General features: G+C 38.1%; 1 protein-coding gene across 5 annotated transcripts in view; it reads left to right on the forward strand.

Annotated features, from left to right (window-relative positions):
• Window positions 1–27,258, forward strand: part of FBXO38 (F-box protein 38) — a 52,234-nt gene that overhangs the window by 19,749 nt on the left and 5,227 nt on the right. The window contains exons 9-17 of one of the 5 annotated variants that reach the window (XM_082652133.1): window positions 576–706; window positions 4,485–4,655; window positions 6,304–6,446; window positions 7,346–7,556; window positions 15,045–15,164; window positions 16,605–16,784; window positions 18,359–19,096; window positions 24,161–24,261; window positions 24,475–24,577. In XM_082652133.1, coding sequence (XP_082508259.1) covers window positions 576–706; window positions 4,485–4,655; window positions 6,304–6,446; window positions 7,346–7,556; window positions 15,045–15,164; window positions 16,605–16,784; window positions 18,359–19,096; window positions 24,161–24,261; window positions 24,475–24,577 — 1,898 coding nt within the window. The remainder of the gene's footprint in view (window positions 1–575; window positions 707–4,484; window positions 4,656–6,303; window positions 6,447–7,345; window positions 7,557–15,044; window positions 15,165–16,604; window positions 16,785–18,358; window positions 19,097–24,160; window positions 24,262–24,474; window positions 24,578–27,258) is intronic. The other 4 variants (XM_082652135.1, XM_082652134.1, XM_082652136.1 and 1 more) reach the window with 4 other exon arrangements.

Consider the following 27,258-nt stretch of genomic DNA (forward strand, 5'->3'; position numbering starts at 1 on the left):
CATCTTTATATTTTTAACCTATTTTCACATCACTTTATGCCATGTTTATTATTTCCTACATATGAAAAGTCTACCTCTACTTTTACTTTTATAATACTTAAATTGAATTAACCATTTTTCAATTTATTAAAAAACAAAACTCTTACTTTCCATCAGTAGAATATTAAGAATATAAATACAACAAAACTCTAAGTTTAAGTGAGTAAATATTGTTACTTACTATAGAACTATACTCTTTGTTTAAATGGGACTTAATACTAGCCTAAAAAAGATATTAAAGAAATGCAGATTCTTGCCTTGACTTAATCAGGTTTAAGAAAGTACCAGAAAGGATATAAGATTATAACAGTGTAACTCATTATTATTTACTGTAACTTCAGTGTACACGTAAGGCGTGTCCACACTTTATAAAATACCCTTTTAAAGGAAACATCTGATATTTTTTAGTGGAGGGGGGAAAGTTGTTTGCATTTGACACTTCAGTAAGATAAACTTCTTTCAGAGCCTTACATTAGGAAGTACCTTTGATTCTGATGGCTTTCATTTTACTTTTATATGTATCTCTTTGTTCATAGGTTACATGAAGTTCGGATCCAGCCTTCCCTAACCAAAGATGGCGTCTTTTCTGCCCTGAAGATGGCAGAGTTGGAGTTCCCCCAGTTTGAAACCCTTCATCTGGGATATGTAGATGAGTTTTTGCTGCAGAGTAAGAATCATCTCATTTAATCCCTAAAATTGTTGTCAGGAACTTAGTTGACAAAGTGAACTCTGAATTGGGATGTGCCGTTATTTTCTTGAATATAAAACAGCTTAAAATCTTAGGTGCTCTCACTTCTTAAAAAATTTAAACTTGAAGTGTCAGTGATTTTTTTCTTTCTATATTGCCTCTGATTTTAGCATATTATAGAAAGTGTAGTGATTGTCTACCCAAAAAAAGATCCTTATTTACATTTGATATTGTCTCCCCTTTGCTCCCCAAGTTTCCTTCCCATTCTGCTTCATTTTTTTCACAGAATGTCATCCCTGGTTCCATTTGTTGAATTTGATCTGCCACACTTCTTGAAGCTTTTGATGGTCCTCTCTGATGAGGTCCCATTCCCTGCCCATGCTCTTCATTTCTGTAATAAGCCCACTGGGGGTTCTGGATTTTCCAGATAGTGTGAGCACATAATGGTCAGTATTCGTTTAATGATGATTGCTGTTGGAAGGCTTGTTCACAGCATTTTCTGGAATGTATTTACAATTGGGAACTCATTCCTTTGGGTTTGAATGCATGTCAATTCATTATTCAAACTTTTTTTCCACATGACATTAGTCAGACATGCAAAAACATTTACACCTTCAGCATGTTTTTATTTTTGCAAGAATTAGTTTCTTACCCATGTAATTTGTAACAAGTCTTCTTAAACTCTCATTGTCATACCAGATGACATTTTTTCTTTGGATCTAATTTGCATTGTAGAAGAACATAAGAAGGCTTAATTCTTTTTAGTCTAGATCAAACAATATGACTTGTTTGTCCCTTTTCATTTCTGATATATGTCACAATAATAGTTGGGATTTTTGTTTTGTTTTTACTTTGTTGCAGTTCTCACCAATACAGGTGAAGCATTAAAAAAAATCAAAGCATTATTTTCTAGCCTTTTTAACACAGGAATCATTTTTAATCTATATAGCTTTGAAAAGATCAGCTTTTTACCAACGTAGCTTTAAAATGCTAAACTAGCATAGTAATTTCAAATAAAATTAATGTATTTGGTATCAGGCTTTTCTGGTTTTCAGTGAAGTTGCTAACATTCTGTTTCTATAGTATCTATGTAGTAACTTAAGATTATTAGCTTGGTAATTGGTGTTTTTTTCTACTATCTTGTTTTTTGTTTTTCTCGAAAGCTAAAAACTTGACAAATTTTGTATTTTCATGATTGCCACATTTAGGTCCACTGAAAGAATGTCTTTGAGAATTATCTTTAGAACGAGCTATTTCCCTATAGTGCTTCTTTCCCCTCAACACATATTTTCAATAGAAAAACACTTTACCTTTTTTGGGGGCTGCGTTGAGTCTTTGTTGCTGCGCACGGGCTTTCTCTAGTTGCGGCGAGTGGGGGCTACTCTTCGTTGCAGTGCGTGGGCTTCTCATTGCAGTGGCTTCTCTTGTTGCAGAGCACGGGCTCTAGGCATGCAGGCTTCAGTAGTTGCAGCTCAGTAGTTGTGGCGCACAGGCTTGGTCACTCCGCGGCACGTGGGATCTTCCGGGGCCAGGACTCGAACCCATGTCCCCTGCATTGGCAGGTGGATTCTTAACCACTCTGCCACCAGGGAAGTCCCAACACTTTACCTTTTGACTACCATTATCTCGTTTTTCAAAGTAACTTGTTTCATAGTCTCCTTAATATTTAATAGTCTCTTAGCTTTGATTTTTTTTTATAAGCCATTCTTCATATTTGTTGCAGTTCATCCATTTCTCCTGTATACGTACTCTCCTCTATTACTCCAAAGACAGTCTGGGATTCTCTGTATGAAAATAGGTGCCAGGTGTGTCTAACAGACTATGTAGAGAGGAATGAGAGGTCACTGCTTATACTCTTTCACTTAATCTCTTGCTTCTCAGCCACTTAGATTTTGAAGCATCTCTCCAGGAGGTTAGGGTGGCTCCTGGTAAAACTTGCAGCAATTCTTTGTTACAAAGTTTCTGGCAAAATATAAATAGAAACATCATCTTTGTCCCCATACACTTATCGTAAAAGTGACAGTGCCAGATTGGGGAAATGGGTGTGCTGAAAAGTAGATGCTGTGTACTGGGAATATAAGAAAAGTGATCCAAGGATGAATACTTAGGGGTTCTTTGTTTACATAGATTCATGATTTCAGAGATTCATGTGAAGGTGATAGGGGTGCAAAACTCATTCAGATCCAGAAGCAGTATAGAGTAGTCTTTAGGGCTGGGGCTTTGGAAAGAGGGAGTGAGATGGAAGTTCATTAATCATGGGACCTGGGGCAAGTTATTTCTTGGGTTCAAACCACCCAATAAAAAAGTGGGAAACGGTCTTATCTCCATTTAACAAATGAGAAAACATGGTATTTTATTATTACAATCTCTTACACTTAGAAAGCATTCAGTGAATGATAGCTTTTACTTTTAGCTGACCTCTGGGCTGAATCAGAAAGAAACAATCTGAGTCCTAGGTGATGTCATCAGAGCTTTGAGGGAGTGTGATGATCAGGAGACCCTAAGAGCAGGAACAGGTCTCAAAGGAATGAATGTAAGACATAGATTTATCATGCTAGGCTGTAGCAATTATTCTGACAACACCTTACCTGGGATCAGTTCAAAATCTACCTGATCATAAGGGAGAAGGCAAATTTTAAGTCCAAAGGGCAAGAAAGAAGTTTTTACCAGGAGACTAAAGAAAATTGCTCAGAAAAATTATGAAGAATTGGTTAAGGTGAAATCTCCAAGAAATGCCAGTAAATACAAAAAACAGGGACTCTAGAAGAGAGACCATGAACTGTATGGAAAGTGAAACTGGAAGAGTTGGGAGTAGACTGGTTGTTTTAAACATGTCCAGGCTAAAGGTATGAATCCCTGCCCTGAAGGGCAGGGCAGCTTGTCCAGAGCAAGTGTTTTCTTTGTATTTTATGTCAGTTGATTGCAAGGACCATGAGAGACGTTTATTGGGTTCCTATATCATAATATCCCAGCATTATGCTGGACATTGAAAATGTAACTATAAACTAACTAGGCAGAGTCCCATTTTCCTTCAAATTGCTCATAGTCAAGTGGACCATCCTGTAGAGCAAAGGTCAGGCAGGTGGCAGGAATAATGATAGGAAGCAAGGGATAAGGTGTGATTTCCTGTAGCATAATCTAGAATGGAGGATCCTTTTACTAAACCCACTCCCTAGTCTGTGACAAGACAGTAGGCACTAAAGCCCAAGGGCAGAGAGAGTTGGGTGTATATGTGAGTTAAAAGTCCACTTTCTGAGGTTAGGTACATATTTACTAACCTATACATGGTTCTAAAAATGAATCTGAATTTCAAAGTGTACTCTTCTCTACACATGGCCACACCCGACTCCAAAAACATTATCCTTATAGAGTGAAAGAGTTACATTTTTAAGATTTTATTTTTCTTTTTAAAAGCTTAAACTATAACTTCACCATAAATGTAAACCAATACAATTTATCCCTCAGTTTTGCTTTAAGACTTTGCCTTCTTTTTTCCTTTTCTAAACAATTGAAAATGATCTTTTCCTACTAGCTGTCCCTTAACTTTTAACATAAATTTTTATTTTGCAAAATAAAGGCTACCATTCGTACAGAATACCTAACCTAAAATTGTACCTGAACCTGAACCTGATGATGGAGAGATGACGCCGGATGATCATAGAGACTGATCATACTGGATGTTAAAGTAAAGAATTGGCAACACTCCATGACACTTTAAGAACCTTTTTTTGTTTTTTAAATCAATTTCTCTTTCTAGGCAGAATGGCTAATGCAGATCTGGTGAAGTATGGTTTGGCTGATGTGGTAGAAAATCCTGGTATCATCACTGATATAGGGATGAAGGCAGTCAATGAAGTTTTTTCCTGTATCAAATATCTGGCAATTTATAATTGCCCCCATCTACATAACCCATACAATTGGATCTCAGGTACTGTATGCTTAAGTGCGGCTCTATTTTATTAATGTCAAAATAATATGTATCTTTGTTTTCTGTGTGTGTCATGAATTAACATTCCTGATATAAAATGTAGATATTTTATATGGATCATTCATAGAAGTTCTGGGAACCTTTGATAACTGAGTTGGAAATATTTTCAGTGCCTCTTTGAACTCCTGAAATTCTCTGCCTAGAAATTAGCACTGTCCAAGTTATAATTCAGTTGTACTGATCCTTACTTATTTGTTTTTCTTTGGGCCAGGCATGTAAAGTTTAGGTTAGGAATTGTTGCCTGGGATGTTATGGTTGTTTTCTCTGTATTAACTTCAAATGGCATATCATCTGAACCAACGAAGTGGGTATGTATTTTAAAAACTTGAGTTAGGTGACATATTAAACATTAACTTGTGAAATTTTCTATTGCCTTAAAATCCTAGGCTATTTCAAATCTCCCCTCCATACAGTATCTCTTGTGTATAGAAGTGTGACTTTTGCACTTGGTATTTTTCCTTATGAGGGGAGTTTATTTCCCTCCCTGAGAGAGTAATGCTATTTATTTCTTTTAAAGCCCTTCTTAAAAACCTAAATTCACAAGCCTTTAAATAAATTCAGAGCTAGAGAATTTTCGTTTTGACATCCTCTTAGCAAACCAAGCCCCCTTACTGACACCTGCAGACCAGTCTCTTCTGCCGTCTGAGCCACCGCACAGGGATACTGTAGCTCCTTACAAAACCCATCTCCAGACCTGTTGTAGGGCTCCCAGGCCTCTGCTGAGATCATTTGTTAGAATGGCCATGTCTCACCCATGAGAAGAGAAGTTCTACCCCTTGCCCAGCAGCACCAAGAAGTTATTGGGAAATAAACTTTAGGCTGTATGCGGCGTAGATCGCTTTTAAAAAATAACATTTATTGGGTTTTTGGTTTGTTTGTTTTCTTAAATACAGAAGAGTATAAAGAAGAAAATAAAAAATGGCCTATAATCCCATCACTCAGAACTCCTGTTAACACTTAAAAACTAAAAGTAATACATGCACTTGATAAACAGTATCAAACAATACAGAAAGGTACAAAATGAAAAGTCTCCTCTTCTCAAAGGTAACCACCATCAACGGTTTCTTGTATATTCTTCTGGACAGGTTATTTTGTGCATATTGCAGCCTATACATATATAGCATTTAAAAATGATTTACATATACGAAAGGACCTTACTGTGTATACATTGTCCTGTGGCTTGTGTTTTGCACTAAGAATATTTTGGAGAGCTTTCCATATTAGTAAGCATATTCAGTTCTTCTTCATTCTTTTAATAGCTGCATACTGTTTTATGAAAGGAATATGCCAACATTTCTTTTAACTAGTATCCTATCGTTAAATAGGCATGTAGGTTTTTAAGTGAATCACATTTAAGTATAGGCTGACTTAGTTTCAAGTTAATGATTTCCAAGCCATCTATTTCTCACAATGAAATTAGGTAAGGAAACATCATAGTTTAGAGTCATCAAGTGTTAGAGATCATGAAATAAAAGAAAATTTACTCAGGGAAAAAGGATTTGAAAGTCTTTGTGACCTATAGCAAAATTCATGAGTAATGGAGAAAGTGTTAGTTACATTCTCTCTGGCCATATCGTTTCTTCAATAGACCACTCAAGATGGACTCGATTGGTTGATATCAACTTAGTGCGTTGCCATGCTTTGAAGCTGGACTCCTTTGGCCAGTTTATTGAATTGTTGCCCAGCCTGGAGTTTATTTCACTGGACCAGATGTTTCGTGAACCACCCAAAGTAAGTCACATTTGAGAGCATTTTTGTTTATTTTGATACTGAAGGAAGAAAATAAAACAACCTAAGTAATTTTTTTTCCTAATAATATGCCTTTACAATGTTATAATTTGACTTTTTACTGCCAGCCTCAGTGAAGGAAGGCATAAAGGTTATAATAATGTATAGCCACTTGTTCTGGTAAATGACTATTAAGGGATTTCCAGAGAAAGGAAAGGAAAAAGTAAGTGCAAAGCTGTCTCCATCAGGTTTATAAAGTGAAGGTAAGAGCAAAGGTGGAAATTTAAGCTAAAGCAAAAGTTATTACTCAAGAGTAATTAATTGGAAGATTAAATCTCTAATTAGCAACCCAAAATATAAGTAAGGATCAGGAATTTTGTTTTGGGAATGTTTTACTTTGCTGCTACCTTTTCTGTTCAGTTGCATATCTGGGGAAATCTGAGGTTGCCCAGTTGTACAAAATGTTATTTTAAAACTGCTTAACACATAAAGCTTTATACTCGCATCGTAATAAAAACTTAATGTTTCAACAAATTATGTTCTCTCTTGTCAGTTCTTAACGGTTATATTCCCACTGTTGAAGCAGTGTGATATAGTGGGGAAAGCTCAGGGTTTGAGGACAGATTATTGGGTTTCAAGTCCCAGGTGTACCACTTACTGGTCGTGCACTGTTGGGCAGATCCCTTCCCATTGTGCATGTCATCATCTGTAAATCAAGAGTGATAACGCTTTTTCTTGCTTGAAGCGTTCTGGGCCTTAAATGAGGTCCTTTATGAATATGTGAAAGTATTTCATAAAGTGCCATATAAATATTCTGTGTAAAGATGAAATGGAGGAATATTAAAAATGCAGGGTTCTACACTAACCCAAATTAATAAGCACGTGGTTTCTTCTTGCTTTAGGGCTGTGCTCGGGTTGGTCTGAGTGCAGGCACAGGAATTGGGGTTTCCTCGGCCCTTGTTAGCAATCAGAACTCCAACAATGACAATGATAATAATGCGCAGAATAATGCCAACATCCACGACAACAATCACCATCACCCAGATGACTCAGACGAGGAGAATGACTTCCGGCAAGACCTGCAGCCAGGAGAGCAGCAGTTTGCAGCCGACGGTAACCCAGATCTTTTGTGAGCTCCAGATAGAAATGATTTTTACTTTGGGTCATATTTCTCTTACTCTCTTCTCTTTCCTTCACCGCCTATTTCAGTTTGTCACTTTACACGTTGGGGGACCTTGCTAACAAAACAAATGAGGGGGGCTTCCCTGGTGGCGCAGTGGTTGAGAGTCCACCTGCCGATGCAGGGGACACGGGTTCATGCCCCGGTCCAGGAGGATCCCACATGCCACGGAGCGGCTGTGCCCGTGAGCCATGGCCTCTGAGCCTGCGCGTCCAGAGCCTGTGCTCCGCAACGGGAGAAGCCACAACAGTGAGAGGCCCGCATACCGCAAAACAAACAAACAAACAAAAAACAAATGAGGGGGTGGATGGAGTTTGCCTGTCTGCTTGCTTATTTTAAAGTTATCTCTGTGATGCCTCTTGTCCATGGAATCTATTGGGGTATTTACAGAAAGGGAAGGACTTAGATGCCATGAGAATTAAGGTACAGTGAGCCTTAGAGGCCTGGCTTAATGGAGATTTAACTGTCAGGATATGGGTGAAGGAGCATCTTTCAATATCTTGCTGACCAGTAGATAGCTACATTGGACTTGAACGTGGAGATCATTTTTGGGTGTTCCAAGAACTGGAAAAATGAATAGTAGTCATGTGCTAGACACTGTGTTGGAAACCTTTCATATACCTTTCATCATTAAGTCTTCAAAACCACCCAGAAAATTAAGTACATGAGCTAATAAGGACCTATGGGATTTCACTTATGTAACTATCCATTCCAGTTCTTTGATACTGACTGAACTCCTGCTGTGTGCCAGCCCATGTGTTATTAGGCTTCATCTGCTCCTGTGTTGATGAGTGAGAATGGAGTGAAATTGTTTCCTTAACAAATTTTCCAGGTTCCCAGTTGACCCTTAAGAACTGAAAAAGGAATCTCTTCTAGCCACTATTTGGTTGTTGCCCTTTCACTCATTCTTTTAGGCAGAGTAATTAATGAGAAATGGGGTGCCCTGGTGTTATTAACTCCTTTCATAATGAAAGTATTCTGTGTATAGAGCGTAATTTCCTTTAGGATCACTCTGAGTATGCATGTCCTGACCTAAGAATCATCTGTAGGCATTGTCTTCACTTCCTTACCTCACAGGTTCTCTATAAAACTGTCCATTTTGGCTCTTGCCAAAGCCACCAGTGACTCTCTTATAAAGGCTAGTGGTCATTTCTCCAGTTGCATCTTGTTTGACATCTCATCTCAGCTGCATTTGTCACTGTTGTCCACTTCTGTCTTCCTGAGATATTTGCTCCTCTTGGCCTTTCTGAAACCATTTTCCTGGTTTTCCTCCTATCTCATTGGACATGCCTCCTCAATTTCCTTTGCTTGCACCACCTCCTCTATTCCGCTCTTGTCCTTGTTCTCCCTTTTTCTCTACACATTTTCTCTAGATGACCTCATTCAGTCTCATGGCTTCAGTACCAACTATATGCTAATGAATTCTAAACCTGTATTTTCGGCTTTGATATTTCTATTTTTTAAAGTAATTGCAGTTATATCCAATTTCATACTTTTAATTTCCACATGAGTACTCTTAGGCATTTCAAACTTATGGCTGAATCTCTCCTCCTAAAATACAAAAACAAAAGTGCAGAGCCAGCAGGTGCTAGGGGTGAAGGAGGGGGGAGTGAGGTCAGGTATTGTTTCTTTGCCTTGTTCTTGAGTGCCATCATAAGGATCTGGACTTCAGAGAATACCCAACCGTTCATAGAAAACTGTTACAGCAGCTGCAGTGCAGAACTCCTCAAATCCTACAAACCCAGTTGTGGTTGAAGTTGATGTACTGGACAGATTATAGACTCCACTAGAAAGTTACATGGCCATTGGCTTCTCAGTATAGAATGGAGGATGCCTTCCACTGTGAAGTCATATATTGGTGCAGCAGGAGCTAAAACTTATACGAGAACACGGTATTTGATTTAAGAGAGAACAATGGAAACTTAAATCTACTAACATTTGAAACTAAGGTTCAGTAGATGAGAGACATGACTCCAAACCAAATACTTGAGGTACAGTATTTGTCAAATATGATATTTTCAAATGCTGAGAAGCAAAGGAATTAGTGACATAAATGCCAAGATTGAGGAATTCAACAGCTTCAACAAGAGGAAGCCTAAGAATACCAAAGATGGTGGCAGAATTTTAGAGAAATGAAGATTGGCATAAAACGTTAGGTTCCATGGGTCTTTCCAACTTGGCAATATGTTTATGTGCATTTATTATTACATACATGTCAGGTTGATCCTTTTAAATAAAAAATAATGACCAGGGGAATTTCCTGGCAGTCCAGTGGTTAGGACTTGGTGCATTCATTGCTGTGGCCTGGGTTGACCACGGGACCCACAAGCCACATGGCATGGCCCAAAAAAAAAAAAAAAAAATGGGACCTGGAGAAAGGCCATGTGACTGTTGATCAAAACCAGGAGTGGTGGAAAGAATTCAAATAAAAGAAAGAGAAACAACTAACAGAAAAAACATAAAGAGTGGTACAGGAATTAAAAATGAAAGGGATCATTGGGAAATAACGTTAGTTGAAATGACTAACATTGATGCTTCCACTCTTTAAGTACAAGCATAACAATATTTTAAATATTACTTTAGTTTAGTTTAGAAATGGGTATTCACATGTTGAGTTTCCTTAATGTAGAATTTTAAAACTTTCCATGCATGAGCTTTTGGACCAACGCTGGAATGAAGCGGATTCACTCACTCTTTTACTCTGTTGTATTTAACTTAATCAGCTTGCATGAAGTAATTGCCTATCAAAGAAGGGCACTGTATAATTTTAAAAGCAATTTAATTTGTATAAGTTGTGTCTTTGCCTTATAAACCACTGAAATAAAATATGGTGTTTTATAGTGAACATTATCATTAAGGTAATAGATGACTCCAACAAAAATATGCTTTTGTTGTTTTACAGAGTACTGTATTAATTTACCAAAATTCTGTAATTTGGTTAAGGATATTATCTTTCTTAGATTTGCACTTCCAAAAGTGTTAAGATTTAGAATGCTTTATTGTGAGCTAGTTATATTAACTGAAAATACAAGTTCATTACCTTCATTTTGCAGCACTGTAAAACAACAGGAAGAGATGTTCATATATTCTAACAATTCACATTGCCTAACATAACATTACCATGTGTCAAAATCATGATTCTGTAATTGCTAAAGCATTTTGCCACATTATTTTAATATAATTACTTTTGAAGTAATTATAACAACAAAGCATAGTTTTGCCTATACATCATTTAACTAATTTTCTATCTGGATTTAAAACAAATCCCACATACTTTTTTTTAATAGTGGGGTGCCACTCCATTCCCTCACCACTACCTCCACAAAGTAACCACTAAGTGAAATTGCTCTGCAGCACTTAATTTTGGGCAATGGTTCTCAAATTTGAGTGCATCAGAATCACCTGGAGGACTTGTTAGAACAGGTTGCTGGCTTTCACTTCCAAGGCTCTGAGTAGGTATGTGTGGGACCAGGTAATTTGCATTTGTAACAGGTTCCAACGTAATGCTGATGCTGCTGTTTGGGAATCCTATGTTGAAAACCACTGACTTTTGGAAAATCCTTGTTTTTGAAGTCTGAGGACCAGCTACAATGTGAAAAATAATCCCGGTAGATTCATTTTGTTTTCTATTTGGGGGCAAATACTTGTCAACCGCTAAATAGTTATTCCTGATACCAGAAATTGTTGCATGCAAATTATTTTGTTAAATGTCAGTGACTTTTTTATTTTATAATGGTTAATGAAGGCTATAAATTTAGAATCAGGTTTTATATAAAAGAGACCAGTTAATATATTTGTTAAAATAGCTCAGATCCATTAAGGTTTATGATTATATTTGGTAACAGGATTTTTTTACAACTGAAATAACATTTCTCCTGAACAGAATATTTAGTAAACATTGATACTTGATTAAAAGATAGCTTACATCGTTTCTGTAATTTAAAATTGTTCTGAAAAAGATGTACTGCCCAATGATAAAATATTTTGAAACAAAGAAAAAAAAATCAAAACCAAGAATCACTTGCATTTTCCCTAGCCCAAGGGTAGCATCATCTCATTTAATTACCAGAGACATCTATTGAGACATCATCCTTTCTTTGCACCTACCTACACTCCCCAACATCGAGTCCTTTAGCGAGTCTTGTTGACTGTCTCTAAAACATCTCCCCAATCCATCTACGTTCTCCTTCCTCATTGTACCAGACCTTTTTTTTTTTTTTTTTTTTTTTTTTTTTTGTGGTACACGGGCCTCTCACTGCTGTGGCCTCTCCCGTTGCAGAGCACAGGCTCTGGACGCGCAGGCCGAGTGGCCATGGCTCACGGGCCCAGCCGCTCCGCGGCATGTGGGATCCTCCCGGACCGGGGCACGAACCCGTGTCCCCTGCATCGGCAGGCCAACTCTCAACCACTGCACCACCAGGGAAGCCCTGCACCAGACCTTTTTTACCTAAATGTTTTAACAGCTTTCAAAGTAAAATTAGTTCTTAGAGCAGCCAGGGCAGTTTTTAAAAAACATGTACCAGACAGTGTTACTCCCTTTCTTAAAACTTTCCAGTAGCTATGCACTGCCTTAGAAAAAAATTCAGTTTCTTGATTTGGGCCATAAAGTGCTACATGATCTGGCTTGTCCTCACCTTGTGCTACTTCCCACCTCACACACCATGCATGAATGTGCCAAGCTGTCGCCAACTGCTGCCTCTTCCTAGAATGTCCCTCCCTCCATCTTTGCATGGCTGGCTTCTTCTTGATATTCAGGCCTTAGCTTAAATGTTAACCTCAGAGCTGTCTTTCCTTACCACCTTAATCTTTTTCTTTTTTCAATTGAGGTATAATTGACAGTGTTTGTATATATTGCAAAAGGATCACAGTAAGGATGTCTCGTAAACATCCATCACCATACATAGTTACAACGTTTTTTTCTTGTGATTAGAAATTTTAAGATCTGCTCTTAGCAACTTTCAAATATGCAATACATATTAATAACTATAGTCACCATGCTGTACATTATATTCCCATGACTTATATTTATTTTGTAACTATAAATTTGTACCTTTTGATCACCTTACCACTTTGTCACCAATTCATTCTGTTATATCATCCTCTTTTAATTTTGTTACATAAGATATTATTTTCTGATATTTTCATTATTGTTGATTAAAAATTTTTTTTCCTTCCTCAACTGGAATAAGCTCCATGAAAATAGAGATATTGAATATTACCACTGTTTCTTAGCACCTAGGAACAGTAACACATTGTAGTAGGTGCTAAATAAATATTCAAATGAATGGATACAATTAAAGAAGTTAGTTTAAAATAACCTTGAGATATTATATTAAATATTTCCACAGGTTGTTGTGGCAACCTAAAATGCAGTTGCTCAACAGCCTTGGAAAACCTTATCACGTAGATATAAGAAAGTACTGTTCCAGTGGTTCCCTCTGCCTATAAGAAGCAATTCTAAGCTTTTCACAATCTGGGACCCAGACTACCTTTTTAGCTTTCTTTTCTCTTTCATACCCTCATCTCAACACAAACTCTTGTTCTTTTTATCACTGGGCTACTTACTCTTCTGGAAAATGTAACGTGCTTCCTAGTATATATGAAATGTCACCCCAACTCAGTGAAACCTTCCCTGTCGAACAGGAGAATTAACTGCTGCTTTTTTGTCCATGTCCCCCTTACTTGGACTGTTCTAGCACTTAATGAGTATATTCTGACCTTATTCTGTGTGTCTAACATTTCTACTCGAAGGTGTGCATTCTCTGAGAGCAGGGACTATAAATTTCCCATCTATTCATCATCCCTGTATTGTAGCAGGCTCTGGAAACAGACCTCATTCCAAATCCTAGCAAATTACTAACCTTTCTAAGCCTCAGTTTCCTCACCTGCAAAAATGAGGCTAGTAGTAATACCCTCGTAAGATTGCTATAAGAAATAAATATGGTAATGTATATAAGATCATTTAGCATAGAGCCAGACATAGAGTATGTACACATTAATTACTAGCCGCTGTTCATAATCACTGTTGAATGAAAGAAGCAAATTGATTGGCTTTTATCATGTAATGTTTCCGAACAAGGTGAGTTCTCTTTTTGGCCCTAAATAAAGTGTAGTTATTGAGGGCTAGGGCTGGGCAAAAATTTGGGATGGGAGGCTAAACATGAGGGGGAATATACTGTTGTGTATATTTAAGACCAAAGCAAACCCCACTGTCCCCCTGAAATCTCAGACTTCTCTGCTGTATATTCCAGTGGCATTTATCTGAGTGGTATCTTTCTGGCTTACTCATATTTTTATCTTGTTTCTTTGTTGACTGTATGAATTTGTCCTGTCTACTTACAAATTCTGTAGATTCTTTAGTTCTTTCTGGAACAGGATCTTGTTTTCTTCTGTGTTGGTTTATTCATTTCATTCAGATGGTTGGTTGATTTCACAGCAGTAGTGTTGAGCACCCGAAGGCGTTGAGTGGTGCACAGGGTAAACACAGTCTGCCGCCCTCTGGGTCCTGGCCGAGCTTTAAATGTAAAGGACAGTATTGGTATTGTCCTGACTGAAACTGGGACCAGGAACCCAAGCCTAGGTGTAGGTAGTAAGAGGGTACTGGGTTGAATACTGACTTGAGGGATTTGGATTTAATCTTGTACAAAGCTGGCAAAGCCAGGAATTATTTTATTTAGGATCCTCGTAGAAAAGTGACCGTTGTATCTTAAGAAGATGTAGTAAAGTGATTGAAGCTTATCAGTCTGATATTGTTCACTGTGCTTATCATCTGGGGAAAATATAAACGTTCCCATTCACTGATAGGCACTAATAACTCTAGTGAAGACTTAGATGCAAATAAAACATTTGAGTGATATTAAAATATTAAATATATACTTACAGTGTTTAATAATCCTTGCCACACATTAGCCAAAAATGATGCAATCTCTAGAGAGCAGGAAAAGAAATACACAATTTGAGCTTGCCTGCTCAATGAATGCATCCTGATTCAACTGGCAGATACTATAAGACTAATTGCTTACAAGATGATTGTAAGGTCTTCCAGTAGCTGGCTCTCACTGCCATCAGGCAAATAGCTTAGAGGGAGACAAACAGTTGCCTCATAAGCCATCCCTGGTAACATCTTCAGGAATGAACAGGTCCTTTCTTCTTTCAGCGGTGCCTTTCTCCCTGCTTTCACCTTAAAATGATGGACTTTCTCTACCAAGTGATCCTTTCCCATGTGTGATCTCCCCTCCTATAGAATTGGACACTCCTTATTGTTGTTGACATAATGAAGCACAATTACATGATATTCTTTCTGAATGGGCCTAATGATCATGAGGCTGTTCATTTCTCAAGGGTGCCACAGTTTTGCCTGCCATTGTGGTTGTTTTAGACATCTCCTGGTTTTATTTTGACTGTGATTATTTTTGTTTAAGCACTGAACGAGATGGAAGACATGGTTCCAGAAGATGGAGAGGTGACGGCTGAGAGTGAGCATGAGGCTCCAGCTCACAGTCAGGCAGTTATTCCTGTGGACGTCGACGAGGAACAAGCAGGTAAAGTGTGTGACTTCCCACGTTCATGGTTCTGAAAACTAGGCCCGACTCTAATGAAGAAAGTAAAACACCGAGAACGATTATTTTTTTCAGCATTTCAGCTAATGATGTGTTACATGCTGCTTATTCTTGACGAGGCCTGTATTACATTTTGATGTTCTTGCTGCGCATGTGTATACATGTCTTATTAAAGTTTGGTTTTGATTTTTTTGTAACTGTGGCAGCAACTCCTCTTTCTATATTGTTGTACACACGTGCATATTTGTGCGTGTGTGTGCGTGTGTGTGGAGAAAGCAAGCACTCAAATTATAGCTAGGAAAATAAACACCCTGATTAAATATCCTGCTTGTCCTCTCCCTTCATTTTGGTGGGGAGAAGGAGCAGTGGAGAGATTGATTTAATAAACAGACCAAGATCTAGTCTAGTTTGCCACTGGGTCACTTACGGCAGGCTAAGAGTCATAGAGTACAAAAGATTACCTAATATAACCTTTCATCTTTACAGATGGGGAAACTAATATTCTTTCAAAAGTTGGAATGATTTACTCAAGACCACTCAGCTACTGATCAAAGGACAGAATTGAGATGAGAACTCAAGTTTTCTCACTCCTGGTCTGTTCAGATGCTGCCTTGTCTTTGAATTGAACATATTCTTTAACTACTCTTGTTTTAAGTGTCTTACAGATGCAGTCACTTATTCAACAAATATTTATTGAGTGCCTGCTCTGTGCTAGGCATTGTACAGTGTGACAGGGAAAAGACAGGGAAGGTTCCTTGGAGCTTACATTTTATTGATGGAGCAGATATCAGTCAAAAGTGGGTTGTAAGAGCTGAAGGTTTACAATGTGTAATGCCAAGAAGATAAAACATTTTTGACATAAATATAATCAAATAAGCAAACTGTAACATGCATCTAGCCTTTCAAGAACATGTCTGTGACATCCAGTGCATTAGACCTATACTTAATTAAAGAATGCAGAGTTCTCACCAGTCCCATAGGTGTCAGAGGCTCATCTTCATTTGCTTTGCTTTCATTCATACATTTGCAAAATTAGGAAAATATCTAGCCTATTTTTTAAATGATTATTATGACTCTATTTTTTTAAATTTTTTATTATGACTCTTATTTTGATTATTTTTAGGATGATTATGTGACTGTTTCAAACAGTGAAGATCCTGAAGGGAGATGCCATATGCTCTTCTACTTTAATTTTCCTTTAGAGATATATAATGTTGGGTGGTATATTAATCATACTTAATGTTTACTTTAGAATTAACGTGTTTTCAGTGTCTTATCCAAGTATATGCTCATTAAAATGAGTGATCAGGGAGGCTGCATAGAGCCAAAGCATCTCTGAGCCCAGATCCCTGGAAACAGTACTTTGAGTGAGACCCTTTGTTGGGCAAAAAGTGACTGTTACGCCTGTGCTCTTTCTTTTAGGACCCAGCGGTCTTCAGCGTGTAGTAAAACCAACCCCAATTACTGTCCATGACTCAGAGAGTGACGATGAGGAAGACAGTCTAGAACTCCAAGAAGTCTGGATTCCTAAGAATGGTGCCCGGCGTTTCTCTGAGCGTGAAGAAAAAACCGGAGAGTCTGTACAGTCCAGGGAATTATCAGGTGAGAGACTGTGTCTTACTCTGACCTGTTAGTGACAGTCACCATGAGAACAGACACACTGGCCTTTATATAATGGTGTCCCTGCCACAGCTTGTGGTGCAGTTAACATATCCTTACAAAATGTGACAGGAGGCAAGAAAGGCAGCAGCCCAAGCAAGAGAGGAAAATCTGGGTGGTGCTATCAAGGGCAGGTGCAGCACAATAAGAATATTGTGGAATTGGGGCTCAGGGAAGAGAAGATGTGAGGATTGTCAGTCCCACAGTGGAGGCTTTAGGAAGTTGTGGCATCAGAGTATCAGGGATTAGCAAGGGGCCTGTGCGTTACATAAAAGATGACAACTGAGTCATCCAGAGCAGTGAAAAACAACCATTCCCCAGTTGGTAATCTGTCCAGTTGTGTTTAGCAAATGTTGGTGGCTAGTTTGGTGCTTGAGGAAGTCCTAAAGTATGTTCTTACAATCCCTTGTCTCCCTTTAAATCCAGTCAACAACCTTCTGCCATTTGCCTCACCAAGAAACTGTAATTCTCTTAACTTTTAGATTTATACTTCTTTCCTTGTCTTCCCTTCTGTTTCCCAGAACCGTATGCTTACCACTTTCTGCAAAGGATGAGGTTTTTTAAAATTGTCTACTTATTTTTCCTTGGGTACCCTACTCATTAATGTATCTGAATGTTTAATATACATTTGTATACATGTAACACTGAACCTGAAATATATACACACTTCAGTGTATGGTAAGCTCAGTTCTTTAGACTTGGAATAACTTACTAACCACTGACTGATTACTCAATTCTCATTTTATTCCTTTTAAGAAATTCAGATATCTTTACACTGTGATTGAAAGAGCTTTAATGGACACTGAAATTTAGGAAAAGTAATGTGACCAGCTGACTAACCTGATGTTTCCTAGAAAGTTTAGTTTCTGAATTTAGAAACCAGATCTTCTGTCAGCCAGACAAAACATTATTTAAGTATTCCTTTGTATATTCATTGAGGCTTACTGTGCCCCAGGTACTGTGTTAGGTGCTGTGAGGGGTGAGATGAATAAGTCTTGATATCTCTCTCTCTCTCTCTCTCTCTCTGTGTCCCTCTCTCTCACTGTCTCTCTGTCTCTCTCTCTCTCTGTAGTCTGGCTGAAGAGTCAGGTCAGAAACATAGGTAACAATATTACAGGGCATATACTGCACTTGCTTTGGGGTGGGGTGCAAAAGAGATTGGACAGAGGTCCAAAGCAGAAGGATTGATGAGAGTAAAGGCTCCAAGGTAATAAGGCAGAGATATATTCAAAGAAAAGTTTGGACTGGGGTGTAGAATGTTTATAGGGAAGACAAGAATGGAAAGTTAGTTTTCAGTTAGGTCACAGTAAGCCTTGAAGGCTGAGCTAAGGAGTATTAACCAGGTAGGCACTAGGGAGCCATAGAGAACTTGTGAGCAGCTGAGTGATGTGGTCACCATTTATACTTTAGGAAAATTAGTTTACATTGTTTCCTGTTCCAGATTTACTCTTGCCTTTTGTCCAGAATTTGTACTGAAATCTTTTCTTTTCCTCGGGCCATTCTTCTTTTTCTGTAAGCAGTAAGTGGAAAAGGCAAGACTCCACTTCGAAAGAGGTACAACTCCCATCAGATGGGCCAGTCGAAGCAGTTTCCCCTCGAGGAAAGCAGCTGTGAGAAAGGCTGTCAGGTCACCAGTGAGCAGATCAAAGCCGATATGAAAGCAGCTAGGGATATTCCTGAAAAGAAAAAAAACAAGGATGTTTATCCCAGCTGCAGCAGCACCACCGCCAGCACAGTGGGGAACTCCAGCTCGCACAGCACTGCTTCTCAAAGCCCCGACTTTGTAAGGACGGTGAACAGCAGCGGCTCTTCCGAGCCTAGCCCTACAGAAGTGGATGTGTCCAGGCAGTGTGTCTGCTCCCCCGGTGGGTCAGAGGACTCTGAGGCCATGGAGGAGGGAGATGCAGAGAGTTCTGTCTGCCCCAGATGCTGCTGTCACAGGCCCCAGGAATCCCAAAGGAGAACTAGCAGGTGTTCTGATGAGGAACGTCCTTCAACCAGCCGAGCCTGTGTTGTGAATGGCCCGGATGGTACGAGATCCGCCTTTTCCTTTAGGACTCTGCCACCAGGGGGGTCTTCAGGCCCAGCACATGATGAGAGGACTAATGGGAGTGGCTCTGGGGCTACAGGTGAGGACAGGAGGGGGAGCTCCCAGCCTGAGAGCTGTGACGTGCAGTCTAATGAAGACTACCCTCGGAGGCCCCTAACAAGGGCCAGGAGCAGACTCTCCCATGTACCGCTGGTATCTGAGTCAGGTATGACAACGCTGCCAGGATTAGCTACTGCAGGTTAGGACTTGAGAAGGGCATTTGCTCCTTCCATAAGTTTTCTTACATTAAGCCAGTTGGGCAAATTGATTTCTACATTGGGGTTCTGCGCTCATACAGATTTTGAGCTCACTTTCAGTGACGGGGTGGGGGTGGGGAGCGGGGGTGGCACGTAAAACAGCTTGTAAAATACCAGCCAGGAGAGGCACAGAGAGTTAAGCTTCTGAGAAGAGTGCGACTGTGTGTGTGTACTGACCTTATATACAGTGCCAGTCCCACGTCTCACTCCCAGTATGTAAACTCTGCTCCCGTCCCACACTGCAGAGGCTTAACTCCTAGTGCAGTTTTAAAACCTTAGCTGAAAGGTAAGGACTGGAAGTCGCTGGGCCTGGGGGAGCCCGGCGTGCAGGTGCCCCCCCTCCACCTGCCTCTGTAGCGTTGAGTAATTTTTCCCAAAGGCTAGTTTTGCTGCCAGTTAGGCTTGCCAGGAGAAAAGCAGGTAAGTAAAGCAGGTAGTTTAGCTGAGAATCATTTTGGTGAAGATATCCTCAAGACACATATATGTATATAATTTCATTAATAACATTTAGGTGTATGCCGAGGCATGGGGTTCGGCGGGGGTAACACATTCCTTAATTATAATCCTGTTTATATTTCTGATCTTAGTTTTAAATAATCTCTCCTGCCTTTACTAAGTCATGAATACCTGTCAATGAATAATAATATTTTATTTTCTCTAAACCTTACTCAATTTAAAAATCTTAAAATCAGCACCCAGTACATAGAGTTCCTTTTATCTGCTATTGCAATAAACAGAGCTGATTGAATCATGTGGAGCTAAACTAACAAAAACAAGCTTTCATAAAATACATAGGAGATATTAATTAATTATGTGCTAATTATCATAGTAGCCTAAGCTCATATTAAAGTATATGAGTTTTATTTGCAGATTTTATTATGCTTTGCAAACATCAGTTCTGCCATGATGAAAATACTTTTCCCAGCTTGAATTTTAAATGGTTTATCTCTTTATACGTAACATAGGATTTACCATTTTAACCGTTTTGAAGTATATAGTTCATTGGCATTAGGTACATTCGCATTGTTGTGGGACCACCACCACTATCTGTCTCAACTTTTTCATCTTCCCACACTTAAAGTCTGTATCCATTAAACAGAAACACCTCATTATGACACCCTTTGTTGCGTGGTTTTTCATATTTGTTAAGTCAGATCTACATGTTTACTTTTGTGATTTCATTATTTTTATGCTGTGGAAAGCCTTCCCTACCCCGGCTCGGATAATTGTTCACATCTTCTCATTCTTTTATTCATTTATTTGTTTATCTTAGTTTAGTTCTTTATCTTAATCTGTGGGAACTAATTTTATTTTTTATTACAAATTGTCACCAAGTTGTCTCAATACTATTTATTGACATCCATCTGTATGTCATTTTGAAATGCTCTTTTATCATGTACTTTGACCATAGTGTGGTTTATCTCTGGGCATGCTGTCCTGTTCCAGTGTTCTGTCTTCTTTCATTACTCTTTCGCAAAATTTTCTTGGCTAGACATGCATTTATCATTTATTTTTATAGTTTTATTTTATAATAATTTTGTCAAGTTTCAGAAACAAATCTTCTTGTGTTGTGTTTGCAATTCCTTTACATTGACTGACTGAAAAGATAAGTGTCATTTTTACAGCATTGAGTCTTCCTATTTAGGGACTATTTTGTCTTATGTGTCTTGGTAAAGTTTTATAGTTGTTACTGTTTTGGTGGGTTTTGTTTTGTTTTTGTTTTTAACATGGGTCCTTCACATTAACCATATTGGGGGGAGGGGGGTTAACATCTTCTTTGCCTTATGTTCTGCTGTTCCCTTTGTCATTTTCTTCTGACTTGTTTCATGACCAGAACCTTTTCTTAGGTTAAATAATTTTCTAGAATTTTTTTTAAAAATTCATTTATGTAGTGCTTTTTACTTTTTAAGGTTAATTATATCTGTTGTCTTAATGATTTTTTTTTTCCCAATTTGAGAAGACTTCTAATGTATGTAGCTCATGTGTATATGGTAGGTAAATTACTTGCCAGTATTTTTAAACACAATACAAATGTCCATTTACTTTCAATAACAGTTTTTCTGGAGAAATGTCAAACTGCTGATTTTTAAATTATCCAGGTCTCTTTTGGAAAGAAGAACAAGTTATTTGGGTGGCTTTCAACCTGTTATTTTTAATCTAGCATGTTTTTGATATCTGTTGGCCATTGTGCTTTAAAAGTTTTAAGGAGGTAAATCCAAACTAATAAAGGAACGAACTTGATTGTTATGGATTTTTTTTAATCCCTTCAAAGAAAATATTTGAGTTTTTAATTTGGTTTTTGATATACGGCCTTACATAGTGTTAAAACCATGTTAGAAGTAGTTATTTGTCTTGTGATTTCCTGTTTTGGGAATAAATGCCTCTAAGTTGTTCCTTTTACCCTCATTGTATAATACTTTATAAAATAAATATCATAAAAATAACTAATTGGATTGTCAAAGAATAGCACTTAAGATGAATATGATATGGTTCTCATGAATACTGACCTCTTTCCTTGACACCCCATGACTGGATTGGTCTGCTTTTCTGTGTTTCTGTAGCATCTTTGCTAATGTCAACTACACCGTGTGTTGTAATTCCGTGTTTTAATGTCTATTTTTCCAGTAGACTATGAGCTCCATGAGGTCAGGGACAGTGTCTGCTTGGTCACCATTATATTCCCAGCTTCTAGCACAATGTCTTACATGGTATGGGGCTCAGTGAATAATTGTGAACTTAATAAGTGGTAGGAGCCATCATATGAGGTATGTTGATGCTGGTGGATGTATGAAATCATTAAGGATTGTCCCTAAACAAAGATTTACTGTCCCTAATAAACAGAGGGAGACATAAGGAAATAACAAACACAATGAACTCTGTTTTCTTTTTACATTGGGAAGCATTTGTTTTTCAAGATTATCTACATATAAAGTGTGACTTAGTCTTATAAACTTTTCTTAGAAAACAAACTGCCAGTTTGGGTACTCAGGAGGGCAGGAAATTTAGCTTTGAATCCCATATTCTGATCAGTTAAGGAGTAGGGGAAGGAAGCAACCCATGAAGGTGAGAGGCTGAAAACTGGAGGATAGAAGGAGCATGCTAATAGAAGATTCTTATTTGAACACTGTGATGAAGGGATGGAAACAGACCTGTTTTTGTCTGTCTTCATTTTGTGGTACCGGGAGAGGGAACCAGGACCTATTATTGGTTGTAACAGGAGTATGAATTTTGGCTGTTGTATGAAATGGTGGCTGCTGTTAGAAGATTCCTTGTCGGTGAAAATAGATTGTTCATGAAGCTCCTTCAGGAATACTGTGGAAGGTGGCCTCCAGTGGGTCACCTAGATCAGTAGTTTTCTCTTCCAGAAACCCAGTGTTTTGCTTGGGTTCAGGGTCCTTGGAGAAAGTTTGATGGATAAAACTCTTGGGCTCCCTTTTAGGCTTCAACCAAATTAGCTGCTTTCAATTGTTTTGCATAATAAGATTTCACAAAGATTTCGAATGGTGGAGGAAAGGGTTCTGGTGTATTGAAAAAAAGAAAAAAATAAACAAACACTTGAACTAGATCTGTAGAGTCCCTGTCTAACTCCAGGCCTTTGGGAATTTGTAGTATTTGTACCTCGTTTCCCTATCTTTCTTTGTAATCTTTCATGTTTGAAGTGAGAGAGTTAACCAAGTGGTAACCCTGTAATCTAGTAGTAGTAGCAGTGTGCAGTATGGTGGGATTTAATTCGTAAAGGTCAACCTTTTTTCATTCGATATATGCTCTGCTACAGAGTGACTCTCAAAATGAAGACAGTGACTTTTAGTGTCTTGTCTTGCAATATGTATGTGCTTGTTAAGTTTTTGAGATGAATTTAGAACTTGTATTTAAATAATATCAACATAATATTTGTTTTTATAATTAAACTATAACGTTTTAGAACAGTACTAGTAAATGAGTTAGGGCCATACTAGGCAGAGTTTGGCAGGTAAATGATTGCAGGTTTTCTAGCATACTGATAAATACATTGGCAAACTGTTCTCCCTTCCCATGTCTCAGTTTACTTATTTGTAAAATAAAGAGAGTAATCTATCTCAGAGGGCTGTTAAAAGGATTAAATTAGTTAATACAAGTAAAACCCTGAGAAAAGTGCCTGATACACAGTAAGCACTCAGTAAATATTTGCTGTTATTGTTATTACATTGACGTATCTATGATACATTCATTCATTCAGTGAATGTTGAGTGCCAGTTCATTCAATAAATGTTCATTTTAGCTCATTGTTAGTGGCTGACATTGATACGAAGATGAAATGACAATGATGTTGTCTTCAGGGAGCTTTTAGTTTAAATGGAGAAATAAAACAGATATACAGGGAATTACAGAACCATATATGATGTTTGGGGATACAAGTGACTTATTAGAATAGGTGGCATTTAAGCTGGACCTTTCAGGGATGGGTAGTATTTCAAAAAGTGAAGTCAAGAATGGTATTCTGGGCAGAAAAAGCTAAAACAATTAATGGCTTCAGAGGCACTGGCAATGGGAGATGACTAGGATATGGTATGGAATAAAATTGAGAACATTTGGGGCTAAAGCATAGCTCCAAATGTCAGGCATTGAAATGTATTCACTAAGCAGTAGTAGTCAATGCTTTAAAGTTGTTTAGCAGGAAAGTGGTACGTTTAATCTACCAGTAGTATTTAGGATGGGTTGAGTGCCTAGAGACGAGAATGTTGATTAGACTGTTGGAATGGGCCAGGTGTGAAGAGCGCAGTGTTATGTTTGATGTTGATATGTTTGAGACAGCGGAAGGTGATCTTGTTTTGGAAGAGGCAATTGGAAATGGCAGTCTGACTGTATTCCTTTGGGAACCAAGTAGTAGAATTGAGAGTTTCCTTGGTGGAGTTCATACATATGCAGTTGAATGTGCTCTCTTTGAAGGAAAGACAGCAAGGCTAAAATTTGGATTTTCCTCTCGCCTTTTTTAGAGGTTGCCAAAACAAAGCCACGTCATGCCATGAAGCGGAAGCGGACAGCAGATAAGTCCACCAGTACCAGTGATCCTGTGATTGAGGATGACCATGTGCAGGTGAAGGAGAAAATCCTTGCTTACCTTTTGGTCCAGCCAAGTTCCTGAATAATGTAAAGGAACTAAAGTTCCCATCTTTACATAGTTTCTTTGCCCTAAAGAGACTGGTAGTAGTTGCTTCTCACTTGTGCCAGTGAAAACACTTAAGCTTTAAAAAAAAAAGAAAGAAAGAAAGTACAGGAAGATACATCTTTTAAATTTTTCTTCTTGTAGGTCCTTGTATTAAAATCCAAAAATCTTGTTGGAGTCACTATGACCAACTGTGGAATCACAGATCTAGTGCTGAAAGACTGTCCCAAGATGATGTTTATCCATGGTATGTATTTAGGCCCATGTCATACAAGAGCATCATGATTGAGTTTAAAGCATTAAAGTCTCATAAATACTACAGTAACATTACTATATTACTTTTTCAAAAGAATCATTATTAGATTTTTCTAATTCTGTCCTCATTCTGTAGGTCTCAACTAATTATCCCATCGTATTTACAAGGGACCATGTGCAGAGCCTTGGTTCATCTTTTAATATATAGCCTCTCCTCCAGTTTCCTCCAAATGATAATTACAACCTGATCTGACAGAAGTTAAGTTAACAGCATATATGGGCTTTGGAGTCAAGTAGACCTCACCTCGAATCCTGTCTTTGCTATTTTCTAGCTGTGTGATATTGGACATGTTTTATGTATGTTTTGGGAGGAGGGGGGAATAGTGACTGAGCTGTAAGTGCTTAACTGCACTGGATTTGATTGATATCATCAATCATAACCTCAGTTCATGGCACATTATCCTTAGTCCAAGCCCCACTTTTCTTTTCAGTCCCATTTCTCCCTCATTGCCAATCGCATCGGCTCCCATCACCTGTAGTCAGGTATTTAATGTTATGTCCTTTCAGTCTATCTTTCATGTCTTTTTTTATAGACATATTTGCCTCTGAACAAATGATAGGGTATTATTTTGTGTGAGTTTTTAAATTTTTAGATACATAATATGTCTCATACATGATCTGTTTATTTTTCCATTATTACTCAAATTTATATTTTTGATACCTATCCATATAAAATTATGAAGAACTGACTTGTTCCTTGCCTTGTGCAGTTTATATATATTCTGCATTCATTTTTTTCAGTGTGTGAAGTATACATAATTTTATTTACCTTATAAAGCATTTGTGAAGGTTAAATGGAGTGGTTGATACATGCACACATGTGTGTATATGTGGATGTATGTACCTACACATAAACACAGTAGAGGGTCTGACCTCTAGTAAAAGCCTAGTAAATGTTCATTAGTATTAGTATGGCAAAAAAATATTTAGGGGCTTTCTATTTTTTGCACTTCTCCAATACTGGTAGTAAACAAAACAAGGAAATCCTTACCAAACATTTTGTCATAAACTAGGAAAATCCCAAAAAGGAGAGATAAAACAAATTTAAGCACTACCTCTCTCTTGAATTCTAGAAGACTCCAGACATGGGGACCCCAAACCCCGTGTTTACCCTTACAAGGTGGTACTTTATCTCATGTTGAAGTGTCCCCCTAAAACGGAATGGGGGTCTTTCAAAAGCTCAGAGATCATAGCCAACAGCAGAGCCCAGACTAGCATAAGAGCTTTCAGTGTGTCAGCACTCTACTCTCTGAGGTCTGAGACTCTACCTTCGGACTCTGCTGGTTAACTTCTCATTCCTGTCTCTATTCTGAGCTCTCTGAGAATCTGACTGGTTTTTACCTCTGCACTTGACTTTGCTGATTTTCTCTATATCTTCTTTAACATTAGTGGTGGATCACATGGCCTCAGGCCCAATCTTCTCTCCTTAAACCAAACTTTTTAGCTCAGCTTATTGTGGGACAGAAGATCTTAGATAAGAAGCTCAGTTCCTGGACACCCACTGATGGATGGGTTGTCTGTTAACGGTGGATGAGATGACTAAATGAGATTAGAACTGACCTTAGCCAAGTCTGGTTTTACAGCAGGGAACCACTGAACCCTTATCGCCATCTAGTCCTCTCTTCCCTCTTTTCCCGTCCCCAACACTGCTTCCTCTTCCTCCTGCCGTGTCACAGGAGAAAATGAGTCTGAAAGGCATAAGACTTGGTCAGTGTTCAAACATCAAAATTACAGGGCTAGATTGCTCAGTAAGATGATGACATTTGGATCAAGGATGTTACAGAACATGTCTTTTATGAAATGTTTAAAAGGTCAGGCATGTTGGCCTTATGGATAGAATATCTTTGATCTGATTCTGTCTCTTGAGTTGGACCAGGTTGAAATCTATGGTAAAAACTGGATCAGATTGAAATGTGAGATTAAAAAAAAGGAAGGGGATAATTTTCTGAAGTTGGTATACTGTTGTAGTTAAATGTGTCTGTTATATCACAATTACTTTTCTCTATAACCTCAATATTTTGTATGTTAAATGGGAAGAATATTTAATCATGTTTCAGACCAGCACTTTCAACAGAACTTTTTGCAGTGATGGAAATGTTCCGTATCTGTACTGTTCGATATGGTAACCACTGGCTGTTTGTGACTGTTGAACATTTGAACTGTGACTAGTGTGTGAGGAACTAAATTGTTAATTTTATTACACTTCAGTTAATTTAAATTTAAATAGCTACAGGTGGCTAGTGGCTACCACATTGGACTGTACAACTTTAGACTGAAGTATCCAAATATTTCTGGGTCTTTTTTTTTTTTTTTTTAAGGTTCTGGTTTTATACCTGAGGTAAGAATTAAAATCAACACTGCTCATTTCCTATGGGTGAATGTAAGATAACGTATGTGAATTATCCCAGGAACCATTACCCATAAAATTGTATAATTCAGTAGTTGCCGTCATTCATTCTCTTCAATATGTATTTCCTAAACAATCCCTATATTTAGGCAACTCATTCTCTGGAACTTGAATTTCTTGCCAGTAACATCTTAGATAGGAAAAGGTATCTCCCTTCTAGCATGAGGGTGACTGCCTTCTTTTGAACAGGACAGAATCATATTTTC

This window comes from Grampus griseus, assembly GCF_964374135.1.
Source record: "Grampus griseus genome assembly, chromosome: 3".
Lineage (NCBI taxonomy): Eukaryota > Metazoa > Chordata > Mammalia > Artiodactyla > Delphinidae > Grampus > Grampus griseus.